Source organism: Natrix helvetica (genome assembly GCF_964273705.1).
Source record: "Natrix helvetica genome assembly, chromosome: 11".
NCBI lineage: Eukaryota > Metazoa > Chordata > Lepidosauria > Squamata > Natricidae > Natrix > Natrix helvetica.
In genome coordinates, this window is record NC_138562.1 from 19,103,927 (window position 1) to 19,119,022 (window position 15,096).

The 15,096-nt window shown below is 49.6% G+C and overlaps 1 protein-coding gene across 2 annotated transcripts in view; it reads right to left on the reverse strand.

Moving 5' to 3' along the window:
- Positions 1–15,096, reverse strand: part of MBNL3 (muscleblind like splicing regulator 3) — a 45,273-nt gene that overhangs the window by 4,119 nt on the left and 26,058 nt on the right. The window contains exons 3-7 of one of the 2 annotated variants that reach the window (XM_081963908.1): positions 13,734–13,898; positions 11,966–12,166; positions 10,716–10,952; positions 3,405–3,555; positions 1,712–1,747 (exon numbers count right to left, since the gene is read on the reverse strand). In XM_081963908.1, the coding sequence (XP_081820034.1) occupies positions 1,712–1,747; positions 3,405–3,555; positions 10,716–10,952; positions 11,966–12,166; positions 13,734–13,898 (790 nt within the window). The remainder of the gene's footprint in view (positions 1–1,711; positions 1,748–3,404; positions 3,556–10,715; positions 10,953–11,965; positions 12,167–13,733; positions 13,899–15,096) is intronic. The other variant, XM_081963909.1, reaches the window with a different exon arrangement.

Sequence of the window (15,096 nt, forward strand, 5' to 3'; positions counted from 1 at the left end):
AATGGGAATTACTGGCACACGGGACTCCACCCAGTCTTGAAAGACAGCGGTGCACGGTTGATTTGTGAGTAAGGGTCCTTTGTGGACCTTGGTCGCCTCCGTGCCCCCTCTGCTTACTCCCTTGGGGTTCTTTCCAGCTGCCCCCATAAACCCCAGGTACGACTTCTGCTGGTTCTGTCACAATGGGGTCGTGGGTCCGGATGCCTCCCGTTGCAGCTGTCCCTGCCCAGTTTCCCTGAGCCCACCCAATTTCTCCCAGAAGCAGAATATAGGAGGGGGGGAGAGGAGAAACAACCCCCCCCTCAATATCTGTAACGTCTAACATCTTTAGAAAAGAACCAAAATAATAGGGAGCAAAGTAGGGAGAAAAATCAGGACACCTCAAGCTTTAGAGCCTAAAACTCTAAATCAGGGGTGTCCAAACTTGGGAACTTTTAAGACTTGTGGACTTCAACTCCCAGAATTCCCCAGCCAGCCATGCATGAGTTGAAATCCACAAATCTTAAAAGTTCCCAAGTTTGGACACCCCTGCTCGAAATGGAGGCTGGGTCTTCGGGAAGTGCACTTTCACCAAATTACTACTTATCCCAGGTTAGGTTGGAGGGACATTAACGGCCTCCAAACCCTCTGGAGCTGATCTCCAAGGAGTTTATATTTTTAGCAAGGGCCGGTTCAATCCACTAATGTGCCTCTTGTGGTCTGGAAGGAGAAAGCGCCATCCAATGACCCAAATGTACTTTCTCTGTTGACCTTGCTGGTCAACTTCCACAGCCGGCCTTCTGTTCTCCTCCCGCATCAAGGTTAGTCAAGGGGAAACAAAACACCCAGGGGAAGAAAAAATAAACGATCACGTCTGCACTAAAAGCAAACAGACCGACAGGAAGGAAACATGAGTCCCGTTCTCCAAAGGTGAGCTCTCCCTCACAGAACCAGCAGAAGTGCTTACAGATTCATCCCTTCTGCAGGCTGACTCCCCCGGGCACCAATACCGCCAAATGCCTTCCCAGCAAGCGAGTGATCTTGTACAGGAGTGGAAATATGTCCCAGAATCCTAAATGATCAAATTACCCCCCAAGGGCAAAAAAATACAAAAGGTCCCTGCTCTTAACACCCCTTTTGTTAGCCCAGTTTTTTCCTTTTTTTAAAAAAAATGTCCTGCTCCTTTCTGGATTAAGACACAGCCTAGCTTTCCTCCTTCCGGAATCGCATCAGAGGTGACGTGACGTCACAGCACTACATAACCCATCAGTCTGGGCTACCGGGGAATGTCGGCAAGGGTCCGAGGGCAAGGAAGGCGGAATGGATTGGGTGATGCCCTGCCAGCTTTTAAAGAGTTGAACCAAGGCAAGTCAAAGAGACGAGAAGGGGCCGCGGAAACACTGCCGAGGGTGTGTGTGTGTGTGTGTGTGTGTGTGTGTGTGTGTGTGGAGTTTTAACGCTCATCTAAGCTCGGCTCCACTGATTTCATCGTCACACTTGCCCCACTCTAGAGGTGTGGAAGAGCACAAGCATTTCGGCTTTTACAGGGACGGTGGATTTGTCACAGCCAGGCATCTCATGGGGACACCGCTAGGCACATATACACACAAACACAAACACGGCCTTCCCGCTCTCCTCCTCCTCCTCCTCCTCCCCTCCCTCCCCGCCAGTAACCCCGGCTAATCCCAAGGCCTCGTTTTGTGTTAGGAAAAGGTTGTGGAGAAAAACCTACCAACGTTTGCTGCGGGTGCCATGCACAGCACAGACCCTGTGCGTCATGCAGTGAAGCGTGGAAAAGATGAACAGAAGGGATATTTAGTTAGTGAAGCCGTTCGTGGGTTAACAGGCACACATTCTGAGTAACACAATTATTTTACAGGGGGGGGGGAGAGAGGGGGGGTGTTCTCTCTGTGGCAGTGCCCACAGCGATGCCCACACCGGACTCTGGATCCGAACAGTAATAATTGAACCGTTTAAACTCGAGCGCTGGGGCCCGAAGGGGGAAACGTATGCTCGGATTTTCACGCAGCGGGTTTGAATCCCGCTCCCTGAATCCCTGCTTAATTCGGAACAGATTTCGCAAGCCTTACGTTTGGCCCATTCTGCGGGGAGGCTGCCTGTGGGAGACACGTCCCGAAGGGGGAGAAGGGAGGATGGGTGTCCCATCTGCTAGCCGGGCTGGCGTTATTGGCGCACTGGCAAAGGTTTTCTCTTGGAAAGCTTTGGCGGGCCGCGTTTTGTACGCTGGCTGCACAAAACGGATGAAACGCCAGAGTATTTGGTGAGTTCCCATTTATTAAGAGGGTCATGCTGGCACATCTGGGAAGAAATTGGAACTTAGAGCAATACTTTGCCTTGGACTCTGATTTAATTTTGGATGTTATTTGGAACCCTGACACAGAGCTCTCAGCTGCAGGGGAGGCTCTTTCCCTGGGTGGCAGGCAGGCAGGGAGGGAGGGAGGGAAGCTATCACAAACTGGCCAGGGGGGAAACAGGCATGTGATGTTTATTCACAGCAGGAGTGATTAGTTGCTCTTTGAAACGCAAGAAAGCATCTAGATCAGAGGTCTTCAAACTTGGCAACTTTTAAGACTTGTGGACTTCAACTCCCAGAATTCTCCAGCCAGCTATGCCCACAAGTCTTAAAGTTGCCAAGTTTGAAGACCTCTGATCTAGATTGAAGAAGCTAATCAAGGAAACTAATCAAGGAGAGAAGCAACTTAGAACTGAGGAGAAATTTCCTGACAGTTAGAACAATGAATCAGTGGAACAGAAGTTGCCTCCAGAAGTTGTGAATGCCCCAACACTGGAAGTCTTTAAGAAGATGTTGGATAGCCATCTGTCTGAAACGGTATAGGGTTTCCTGCCTAGGCAGGGGGTTGGACTAGAAGACCTCCAAGGTCCCTTCCAACTCTGCTATTGTATTGTATTGTATTATATTATAAGTTACTTATAGAGGACCAAGGTATTCAAAAGAAAGGTGAGATTCCTGGCCATCCACTTCCCAAAGAAATCCTCGCTGCTTCCCAACAAATTCAACTGGAAAAAACCTATCTCGGATCCTCGAACCCTAAGATTCTTGGAAGGCAGCGAGAGAGAGAGAGAGAGAGAGACAGAGAGAGAGGGAGAGAGAGGGAGGGAGGGAGGGAGGGAGGGAGGGAGAGAGAGAGAAAGAGAAGACGTCCTGTCCTTCGGCCCTTGGGAGAGGCCCTGTTCTCCACCCACACCTTCCCTTGGACACTCCCTCTGGCTCAGGCAGCACCAGCAAGCCGAAGGCTCACAGCAGGGAGGGAAGTCATGCTCTGGGCCAAAGCTGGGCAGAGAGCGGGCCCTTTGGAAAGTCCTGCGGTGGCCCCGGAAGGAGACAGATGGGGTCCATTCGCGCCTCGAAAGAAGAGCGAAGAGGCCGAGCCAAGGCACCTTACCTGTCGGGATAAAGGCAGGCTGTTGCAACTGCATGTTGGCAAGAGCCTGCTGGTAGTGAAAAACGCTTGGGCTGAAGACTGTGGTGGCACCGTTGTTTTTTTCAAGTGCTGGCCTCTTTGGTAAAGGTTGAAGGGCACCAGGTGGCAATGCCTGCAGAAAAGGAGAGCCGCAGCCGATGGGGAGGGGAGGGGAGAGGAGGGGGGAGAAAAAAAAAAGGGAAAACCAAGTTTAGTCGAAGCATGTCTGCACCAGGAGAGGCGGTTGTCATCTTCAAATCATTTGCAATAGCTAAGAAAGGGGAGATGGGACAGAATTCAACCCCCCCCCCCTCGACAGCCGGAAGAAGTGAAACTGTGCCAATGTCAACCAGCAGGCGGGCAATCGTCTTTGGTATCAATCTCAGATTGCTTTCAAAGCAGACTTAACTGCCATGGCTAAGGTCTTCCCCAAATGAGGCCTTTCCATTCCGAAAGGGTCGGGAAAGGCCGTGGAGGCGGGGGATTCTGGGAGCTGAAGTTCCCACATCTGGGCCAGGGGAAGGAGGAGAGAGGAGGAAAGGCTCCAGAACTGAAGAAGCTCTGCTTGCCTCCTCTTCCTCCTCCTCCTTTCTTAAGCATTGACAGTTAAGTGACTTTTAACCCCGCTGATGTTTTAACTTGCTTTTTGCACAAAAATTCATCCATCAAGGATGCGGCTGGAATTTTCAAGACTGCAATGGGTACCAATGGGGTAACAGTTCGATTTTGAAAAGGGGGGGGGGGGAGAAAAGAAGGAAGGGAATTTAAAAACAAAAAGCAAAAGGACAGGAACCGAGAATGATGTTCACTCGCCCAGAAACAGTTGCAGAGGTACACAAGCGACAAGCGTGAAACACAGCTAAAGTCAGAGATACGGCTATTAGCAGGGGAAGATTAGCAGAAGAGAAAAAAGAGGTGTGTGTGTGTGTGTGTGTGTGTGTGAATGCAGAGACTGCCGGCTACAGGTGTCAACGCCCTCCCCCCCCACAACTTCCTGGACCGGCTTTTGCTTGTAGGGCACGGGTGGCACCGGAGGGCACTTTAAGCGTAACACTGTGGGCAACTGGCCTTCACCTCTGTTCAGTTCTCCTTATTTATTTTATTGAGAGGATTGATATGGCTGCCTACTCACTCTCCTTGGCTCTGGGCAACTCACAAACAACCCTTCCCCTATGGCAGCGATGGCGAAACTTTTTTGGCTCGCCTGCCATAAGTAGGGGGAGCGTAGGGGGGGGGTTGTGCGCGGGCGTGCCGCATCCATAATGCAATGCGCAACAACCCCCCCCCCAGCTCTCATGCCAGGCGCTCCCTCCCATTTTTTGCATGCTATTGTCATCTTCCCCAGGCTCCAGAGGCTTTATAGGAGCCCGGGGAGGGTGGAAACAGGCTTCCCCGCCCCCCTGGAGGCCCTCCGGAGCCTTCAGGAGCTTCCTTGAAGGCTCCGGAGGACAAAAAACGACCCTACGAGCAAACCGTTTTTCGTCCTCCGGAGACTTTATGGAAGTCTCCGGAAGGCGCCTGAACGCCCCAGAGGGCTTTAACCGGCCCTATGAGCAAACTGGAAGTCTGTTCCCGAACTTCTGGTTTGCCTGTAGGGCTGGTTTTTTGCGCACTGGAGACTTTGGGGAAGCTCCTGAAGCCTCCGGGGGAGGCTGTTTTTGCCCTCCCCAGGCTCCTATAAAGCCTCTGGAGCTGGGGAAGGCGGAAAATGGCTCTGCGTGCCACCTGATTCGCCATTACAGCCCTATGGAGTCCATCAGTAAGGCGTAGACGAGCCTTCCTCTCCTCGTCTGGGCAAAGAATTTGTAGCATGCAGTCTGCAGGCATGTCCCCTTCTCACTGACATCCAAATTGTGGAGGCCTCTGGGACAGGGACAAAACGGAATCTGGTGTGTGTGTGTGTGTGTGTGTGTGTGTGTAAGCCACAGCAGAAGCAGCTTCTCTGCCCCACTTGATTTCCTGAAGAACCACACAATTAATAAAACTTGATTTTCTTCTATAGGAGGGCTGGCAGAGATGGCTTTTACATTTGTGGGGGGTGGGTGTTTGCTAAGAACTGGCCAGGGTGGTGGTGGTGGTGGTGGGGGCAGGGGAGTTCAGCGAAAGCAAAGCCAATCCGAAACGGCTCTCCTGGGCTGAGCGGTTGAGAGAAGACAGGTGCAAACAAAGAAAAAAACACACCCCAAAGGGAAGCTAACGCTTCACTTAAGCCGGGAGACTTCTAGCAAATGTTTGTCTGGATGTGAAATCCAACTGGCATCCACTACTCGGTGTACGAACTAGTCGAGGGGTGAACAACTGCAGCCCCTGGACAACCGGTGGACTTCAAACTTCCAGAATTCCCGAGCCAGCTGTGCTGTTGTTGCCCACTCCTGAGCTAGTTGCTGCTCAAATGCCATTCCCTTCCTTTTTTCTTTCCCTTATTTTTTGGATCACCCAGGCCGCAGAACTCAAAAGATGCCGAGTCCCTTCATGTTTTGTCGTAAGCCACCTTGTGGTGTGTGTGTGTGTGTGTGTGTGTGTGTGTGTGTGTCTTTTAGTGGATCTGGTGACAGGATGGATTTGGCCCAAAGGCTCCTTTCGTTGGGGTGTTTTGCCCCTGAGCTTGTCTTGTCTGAAAGGCTTGTGGCATCACAAGGCGTTAATGCTCACACCTGTTTCACCATCACACTTCAATGGAGAATGAGCTCACCTGCCGTGGGGGTTTCACCCAGCCTGTTACACATTGCCCCCCCCTTCCCCACCCCAAAACGTGCTTGAACAATAGAGATGCATGGGAGGCCTCAAGCAAACCCCAGCCGGCCATACTTCTTACCATATGTTGTTTCCCATCAACCCCAGTGCATTTCATTCACTTCTAAATTCCCCTTTTTCCCCTGTGCAAGGCTGTTTTTTCTCTCTCTTGAACAGAAACACCCAGCAAATTACTGGATTTATTATCCGGGAAAACTGCCCACTTAATCCATTCCAAATTTAGGGAGGACTACCTCAAACTCGCTTCAGGACCTGTGACAGGCAGAAGTCACACATTTTTACACGTTCTTTCAGTCTTGTGTTGTTGTTGTCGTTTTAAAAAGACCTATTTTTCTGTAAACGAAAAAGCAACCCAACCTATCTTCTTTTTTTTTTAAAAAAAAAAACCCGACACCTTGAAAGCTAAGCACGGGGTACAGAAGCCAGCCCTGCCCCCTCCCCACCCTCCCCAGGGGAAAACAGGCAAGGAAAAATGACGAATGGAAATGGAAAGAAAGGGATGAACTCCAGCAGCTCAAGTGGGAAAGGAGTCCCCCACCCCATCCGTACACCAACTTTGGGGAGGGGGCTGCGCTTCACACGAAGGTCACGATCCACTCATCGGTGGATTCCCATCTGCCCAGTGGGTTTAAGAATTTAAGGCGGGGGAAAAAATGGAAGGAAATAATTTGAGCTGGGCTCTCAAAGAGCCGGTTAAAATCCCACCCTGATTACAACACCTAGATCCGGCTATCGCAAAAAGATGCAGCGTTGCAGCCCCTCCTGGCTAGCGTGAGGTGAGTGAATTGCCATCTGACTTTGTGCACTGGGGGCTTCGGTGCAATTCTGACTCTTGACACCTGAGCTGGGGGTGGGGGGGGAATGCCGGAGCCACTGCAGGTCGTCCCCCATCTCCACAAGGCCTTTGAAAGCTTTTGCCTCGAAAGGCTGCCCATTAGCCAGAAGGGCTTGCAAGGACAACCCTGGTCTTGGGCAGGAGCTCAGCCAGGGTAGGAAAAGCTCTTTAGGTTTCCTCCACCCAGGCCTCCCCTTCACGGAGAACACCAGACCAGGGCCCCCTCCCCAAAGCCAAGATGAAGCTCTGAATGAGGGCAAAGACCACACCATCTTCAAAAGCCCGGGAACTGGCATTGTGTCCTTTGGCCTTCGTTGTTTAGGAAGCCACAAACCTCGTATTTGCAAACAAGGGGTGCACAACCTACAACTGCCCTGGACCCTTGCGTGTGATGGTCGGTTCTATGACCTTATTTTGTGGCAATTGTTAAGCCAACCAATGGGCTGCAAATGGGTGCAATTTGGCTGAAAACCAGAAGGAAGTGCTGGTTTCGGAGAAAAAGTGGCTGTGTGACAGCAGGCTCTTGCAAACCAACTGTAGATGTGGCCAGTCATAAGTTGAGGACTCCCTGCATTGGACTAGGACGGGGGTCCCATTAAACTGAAAATCAGCTGGCAACCAAGAGGGGCTGCCTTTCCAAAGGAGGGGCCTGGAGACCCCACTTTTCTTCCAGCCCCTGAAGGGCTTCAAAGGATTCTACCCAGAAGCCTCCTGTGCTGTTTGGAAACAGACGGACTGAAAGAAAAAAGTTGCAATCAAGAGATTCTTGCAAAACTGCACCTGGACTTTAGTTAATTTTTTGGGGGTGGGGGAAGACACCTGCTAGTTCAAAAATGGATTTTCAATTCCAGCAGAGAGAGTGGCCTTATTTGTTTTCCCAATCTTAGGCGGGCTGCAAAAAAATACGGACCAAAAGATACGACTGGAAACCTGTTCCTCGTGTGATGGGCAGCCTCCCGACACAACACCCGAAACAGAAAAAGAAAAGAGGGAGAGACAGACAGAGAGAGAGAGGGGGGGGGGGGGGGGGAGAAAGAAATGAATAATAAGGCATTCCATGCAATCTAAAGGATGGTTACATGCAAAGCTCCAAGTACCAGGTCAAAGTTTGCCTCCAGGGGTCGCTTCTGTGATCGGAGAGCTGGCTGAGTCTTAATTAGCAGGCAGCGAATACATGGCGGTATTGAGGAAGGGGGGTTGAAGCACAACACAAAAAACAGCAAGCAGAGATGTGTCAAAAAGGAGAGCAACGTTGTGGAGAAGGCGGAGAGAAAACAAAATAAAAATAAAATGAATGCATTATCACAGTGTATTTTTTTTTTTGAAAAACAAAACCAAACAAAAAAAATTCAGACAACAAAGCATGCACCACCGAGAGGTCTGCAACAGTTAAAGTGGACAAAGAATAGCTATGGGGGGGCTGGGGGGAACCAGACCGCCTGCCCTGGAAAGCTTGGTCCCCGTTTTCACAAGTAATGCAGCAGGGCGGAGGTCAGGAGGATCAGACACAATTCACTCAGGGGAACGAAATCAGCGCCAGGGCACAAGCTCCGCCCCTTCCGTGGTACGCGTGATGTCATCACGGTGTGCGTGGGAAACGAGGGGCGGAGCTTCTGCCCTGATGAAGCTTCCATCACAAATAGCTTTGAATCAGGAGACCCTTTCGCTGAAGGATTCACACCAGGGCCTCTAAAACTATTCTGCAAAATAGGCCCCCGGGGTTTCTAAGATAATGTCTCTGTAATGTGCAAAAATAATAACATAACGATGCTTCCTGCTTCGTCCATGCCCCCTCTCCCTTTGTTTTAAACCAGGGGTGTCCAACTTTGGAAACTTTTAAGACTTGTGGGTTTCAACTCCCAGAATTCCCCAGCCAGCAAGCAGTCAAGGTTGAGCACTCCTGGCTTAAAACATTTCTTTGGTAAAAAAACAAAAATCTCCATTTTTAAAATGCGCACTAGGGAATGAAGATGAGGTTGTGTGAAACTCTGCTCCCCATTCGCCCAGCTGCCCTTTGAGGAGAGCTTCTGGTTTTGAGGACTGAATTCTTGGTGCTAATCAGAAAGCCTACTCAGAAGGAAGTCCCACCGTTTTCAGAGAGGCTCACTTCTGCGTAAGCAAGCAACTGGAGGCCAAACCGTATCTGTGAAAAAAGGGAAGACCTGGGCGTGTGAAATATTAATAAGTAGCATAGGGCTTGTCCAGAAAGAAGTGATTAGCATCTATTTGAAATCCCAGGATTTCTTCCCAACTTAAGAAGGAACCGTTTGTTCTCAAAGAATTTTGAGACAACCTCCAGGAATTCTGCACCCTGCCTTTCTCCAAGATGACCAAGGACGATCTGAGAAAGTGTTCCATCCAAATACTGCTCAGAGCAAAATCCACTTTCCTTGGGTCTTTTTCATGCCATGACTTGGGTAGGGACAAGGCTGAAAGACCCCTGGGCACAACCAAGTTGGTGTGAAGGAGACGGGGACCTCCCGTTTCTTTCCAGCTTTGAGTTCCTGATCCCTGATGTCTAGTACGCCACTTGCTTACAGCTGCTGAAACAAATCAGAGCTGCCTTCTGAAGAAAAAAAATATGTCGGTGAATGCTTCCTCCTCTGTCTCTCTGTCTTGCCCATCGATCAATCAACCCATCAACTAACCAGCAACTGTGCCACCTTAAAAGGTGCCATGGAAGGCAGGCTTTGACATTCATCAGGGCCAGTCAGGGAGAGCTGGCGAGAGGATGGGGTGGGGAGTTAATGAATATTACAGGGTAGTTTGTAGCCAGCTCTGAAAAGAAGCAATCAGTATTTTAATGCTGGGTAGGGGATTAAATGGCACAGTGCTAAATAAAGTGTATGCTGACAAGGGACAGCATGGATTCCACATGAACTGGGGTGAGGTGGGGAGACCGATTCTTCCACACGCTTGCCCATGAGAAGCCTGACCATCAAGGTGTTCTCTTTTAGTGACAAGACCCACCCTAATCCCATCTTAATGTCCATGGAGATGCTCAGTCATCCAGGTCATGATTGTCCCAAAGGGGTTTTTTCAAGAGGCAGCTGGGTTCCCTTTGAAGACGTCATCCCAGAAGCTTTTTTGGTTCTACTGAATGATGAGGAATGGAATATAAATCCTTCCATTCCCCACCGTTCAGTCAGAACTGAAGAAGCTCCTGGGATAACAAGCGAGATGTCTTCAACGAAAACCAAAGGAAGTCCAGTTGCCTCTTGAAAAAACACCTTTGGGGCGATTGGCATCTTAAATGTGGAGCTGAAAGACACAGATATGGGTAGAACGGCATAAATTGCGCTTTGTGAAGGCCAGGTTGGATGTTAAAGAGAAAATTCCCAATGGCTCTTTCTTGTAAACTTTCTATGCCGTGAAAGAAAGGAAGGAAGGAAGGAAGGAAGAAAGGAAGAAGAAAGAAAGAAGGCAGAGGAGGCTGCTCTGCAGACAGAGCCCCACCTGTCTGAAACACAAACGCAACTCAAGTGGTTTCTGATACAGAAACCACAGGATTTGCTTTATGGGTTCTAAAATCTGTGGGGCTTCTTTCTAAACGAGCATCTCGGGGCCAAACGGGTGGCTGTGGGAGGGCGACTGTGTTAAAAAGGGAAAGGGGGAAGCCCCTGAACCCCACACCCACACCCTCTCCCCACTTGGTGGGACAACACAACATTCAGCCAAGTCGTCGCCAGAGGCGGCTCTCTTACCATTGCGGCTGCAGCGTTCTGATTCACCTGGTGCTGAGCTGCCTTGATTTTAGCTTGCAAATGCGCAGGGGGGTGAAAGTACTTGCATTTCTCCCTGGAGCATCGGCCTTTGATGTAATCCATGCACACCGTGACCGTGTTCTCGTTCGTGTCAATCATGGCAATGTCGATTGGGTGAGCGTAGCGGCAGTCGTTCTCGCCCCGCGTGCAATTTCCACGCTGAAACTCTCGGCACACCTGCAAAGGCAGAGGAGGTGGGATTGAAAGGGGGAAATCTGTCCTGCTGCCCCAGACGATCGCTCTGCCGGGTTTGCTTGGGTAAGAAAGGGCATATCAATTTGCAAGTCAGAAAGAGAAACTGTAACAGTGTGTGGAAATGGCCTTGGGAGGGGGCGATATTCGGATAAAAGGCAGCTGAACCAGCAAGGGGATGAATAGGGGCATGGCAATCATCTCAGAAGGGAAACTCGTGGCCCACCAGTGGCCAGCAGAGCTGGCAACAGATTCAGACAGTGAGGAGGTTGGGGAGGAACATGGGCCAGTCCTGGAATCTGATGAGGGCTCTGTGTCGGAGGCAGAGAGGGGGCCAGGGCCGTCTGACAGTTATCACCTGCCTTCAGAGTCAGACATTAATGAGGCAGAAGAACAGCTGGAGCCTGTTCCCAGTGTGTGCATTCACAGAGTTGCCAGACGAAGGGAACAGCTAAAGAACAGGGGTCGACTTGGGAGTAAGGCCACAGGTGGACCATGAATGGCCCCTCCCAGAGGAAATAAAAGAGGAGTGACAGGGGAATGGAGTTTGCAGGAGACAATTAGTTCACTTAATTGGTTCGTGACTCTCCGAGACTCCTTGCCAAGTTTGACAGATATCAGCCTGGCAGCTCTCCAAGCCAGATAAGGTCTGTGACTGTAAATCCTCCCTTGAAAGACTTTGCTGGATGTGAATGAGCAGAATTCACAGCAAATTAATAAAAGGGTTTTTTGTCGGGACCAGGAGCTTCCTTCAGGCTCTCGCGAAGCCTCAGTCAGAACAGAAACCTCCTTAAGTTTTGTAAGGTAAAGGGGGAAGAGATGTCCTTTCAGTTTGCACAATTGTATTAATGTAACCTTACAATAAAATGACACTTAGTCCTCCTGGGTGTGCTTCTCGTTTCTCACAAGGCTGATGGAAACAGAGCAATCTGCACCCAAATTCTTCCATCAATTCCTTCACAAAACAAGGCAATGGAACCCAAGCCCCACGCAAATACCTCTAATTTATCTGTCCTCATGAGTTTCTGCCCTGTGGAGCCACCGGGTACCGAGACGGCGGGATTGCTGGATACCAGAACGGGTGTGTTTGATAAGAGCTCTGCAGGCACCAAGCCCATCCCTGGAGAAACGTGGCTTAAGTAGGGGCTGAACGCCATGGTGGGGCTGGTTGCAAGCGAAGGAGTCACAGGAAACGTTGTCTGTTGGGGAAGAGCAAGCAAAAGACAGGCTGTCACCAGATGAACGGAGTTGGAAGCCACCTTGTAGGTCATCTATACAATACAATACAATACAATAGCAGAGTTGGAAGGGACCTTGGAGGTCTTCTAGTCCAACCCCTTGCCTAGGGAGGAAACTCTATACCGTTTCAGACAAATGGCTCTCTAACATCTTCTTAAAGATTTCCAGTGTTGGGGCATTCACAACTTCTGGAGGCAACTTCTGTTCCACTGACTAACTGTTCTGTCAGAAAGTTTCTCCTCAGTTCTAAGTTGCTTCTCTCCTTGATTAGTTTCCACCCATTGCTTTTTGTCCTGCCCTCAGGTGCTTTGGAGAATAGCTTGACACCCTCTTCTTTGTGGCAACCCCTGAGAGATTGGAAGACTGCTATCATGTCTCCCGTGGTCCTTCTTTCTCTTAAGCTAGACATACCCAGTTCCTGCATCCGTTCTTCATATGTTTTAGCCTCCAGTCTCCTAATCCTCTTTGTTGCTCTTCTCTGCACTCTTTCTAGAGTCTCCACATCTTTTCTACATCGTGGCAACCAAAACTGGATGCCGTATTCCAAGTGTGGCCTTATCAAGGCATTATAAAGTGGTATTGACACTTGACGTGATCTTGATTCTATCCCTCTGTTGATGCAGCCTAGAACTGTGTTGGCTTTTTTGGCAGCTGCTGCACACGGCTGGCTCACATTTAAATGGTTGTCCACTAGGACTCCAAGATCCCTTTCACAGTTACTCCTATTGAGCCAGGTGCCACCTATACTGTACCTGTGCATTTCGTTTTTCTTGCCTAAGTGTAGAGCCTTACTCTAGTCCAACCCCACCCACCCAATCACCGAGTAAACAGCCATCTATCAATATTCATCTATGGGCCTCCACCATCCATTCCTTCCCTGGTCTTTGGAAGGGCTGACGCACCATGCTGCACTCAACACCCAAGACATTTGGGGGGCATTTGATTCCTCCACCTGCTCTTAGGGATGCCACAGATCGGAAGCGCGCAGTGTTCCTTCCCGTGTGGACAGGACACAGTCCAGAAAACCAACATCTCGGCCTACAGAGTCAGAATGTTGGGGGTCTCTTGAACAAAATCTGCAAACGAATCTTGTGGCACTCAAAGCATCGCCTGATTGATGAGGGCAGAAGCTTTTGTGGACTATGTGGAGCTTGTAACGCATGAGCCGTCGTCCTGAAATAACCTAGATGGGCAGGTGGAGGACAGTAACCTTCGATCTCGTCGCTAACGTGCCAATTTTGAATGCTGACGTTGGGGCTTTGGGGGAAGGTCAGGGATTCTGCTGAGGTTCCACCCGCTCCAATGCGTTTTCCCACCTTCAAGTCACCGACACAATTTTTCCAGCTGGTGTTGAGAGCTCCCCCGATAGGTGTGACCTGCGCGGTCCAACGGTATCCCCTGGCTTCACGTTCACTTTGTTGGAAATGTGGCCCTATCTTACCTCTAACCTTTCTAGCCCAAGAAGCGCCCCCTGCCCCCCCCCCCCCCGAGCCGGACCTTATCCAGAGAATGACTCCTGTCACTTACAATCGGCTGCAGCTGGGCTCCAGGGACCATGAACTGCATTTGCTGTGCAAACATGGCAGCAGCTGTCTTTTGCTGGATCAGATTGTTGCGCCCGTTGATTTCAAGTTGTGTTTTTAAGTGTGGTGGAGGGTGAAGGTATTTGCAGTTTTCTCGAGTGCACCGACCCTAAGGGGTTGGTGGAAAAAAAGAGGAAAAGCACATCTTCAGAAGCAGAATCCCTGGGAGACCAGGATAAAATGGATTATTCAGCACTTGGGGAGGGAGAACGGAATGCCTCCCACATTCCCTTCTCATTTTCATGCACGATATCAGCACAGAAAATACATGACAAGAAGCAACTGTTTTTTACATAAAAAAAAAAAACCAAGTAGTGTATTTAACAAACAAAAATTAAAAATACTCCAACAGTGAGGCTGTAATAAAGAAGTACGTATAGTAGTAATAAAAATGAACTAAAACTTTAAGTAGTAACGTACGGTTTGAGTGTGCTATTTTGTAAAAAATAAAATTAGCTATCCAGGTTTGCAATCCCTGTTATTATATCCTCCCTGGCCCCTGCCAAGTTCCATTATCCAACTGAAATCATAACAGGCAATCATCTGAAACACAACATTCCAGACTTAAAAATTGATGATAAGAAAGACCGTGAGGTCTGGATAGTGGATCCTGAAGACAGGAGTAGAGAGGGAGAAAGAAGTGGAGAAAATCACAACGTACAAAGATCTGCAAACAGAAGGAAAAAACGTCGGTGGCAAAAGAAAGCAAAGATAGTAGCAACAGGAATAGGCAACTTGAGTGCAATCCCAAAACATCTGGAGCACCAATGGCATTGACAGAATCACGAAATCAGTCAATTGCAGGAGGCGGCTTTACTTGGGGGAGCTTACATCCACATCTGCCTATCCCAGATACTTAGGAAGGACTCGAGAAGTGGACAAAATTGCCAGATTCAGTCTGAACATCTGACTGACTGGACAACCGACCATAATAATGCTAGCAGCATGCCTGTCGTGAACTTCAACTCCCAGAATTCCTCACATCAGCCACGCTGACCAGCGAATTCCGATTCGATTGGTCAAGGTTGAACTTAGGGACACCTCAGCCCTGCACACAGGTAACAAGGCTTCCCAGACCATTTTAGATGAAACCCTCTTGGGAGGAAGGTGGTGTTAGATGTGTGTGAAAATACGCTATCAACTTCTCAAGCAACCAAGTTCCTAAGCCAAGATTTTACTGGGAACATGCGTTGTTTTAATTGGCAACTCCGCAGAACATTCAATCAGCTTGGCGGTTCCATGTGGCTTGGAGGGGAGAGGGCAGGATGCACCACAGACTGAAGGAAGGGGGGGAGGATTTTAGCTTC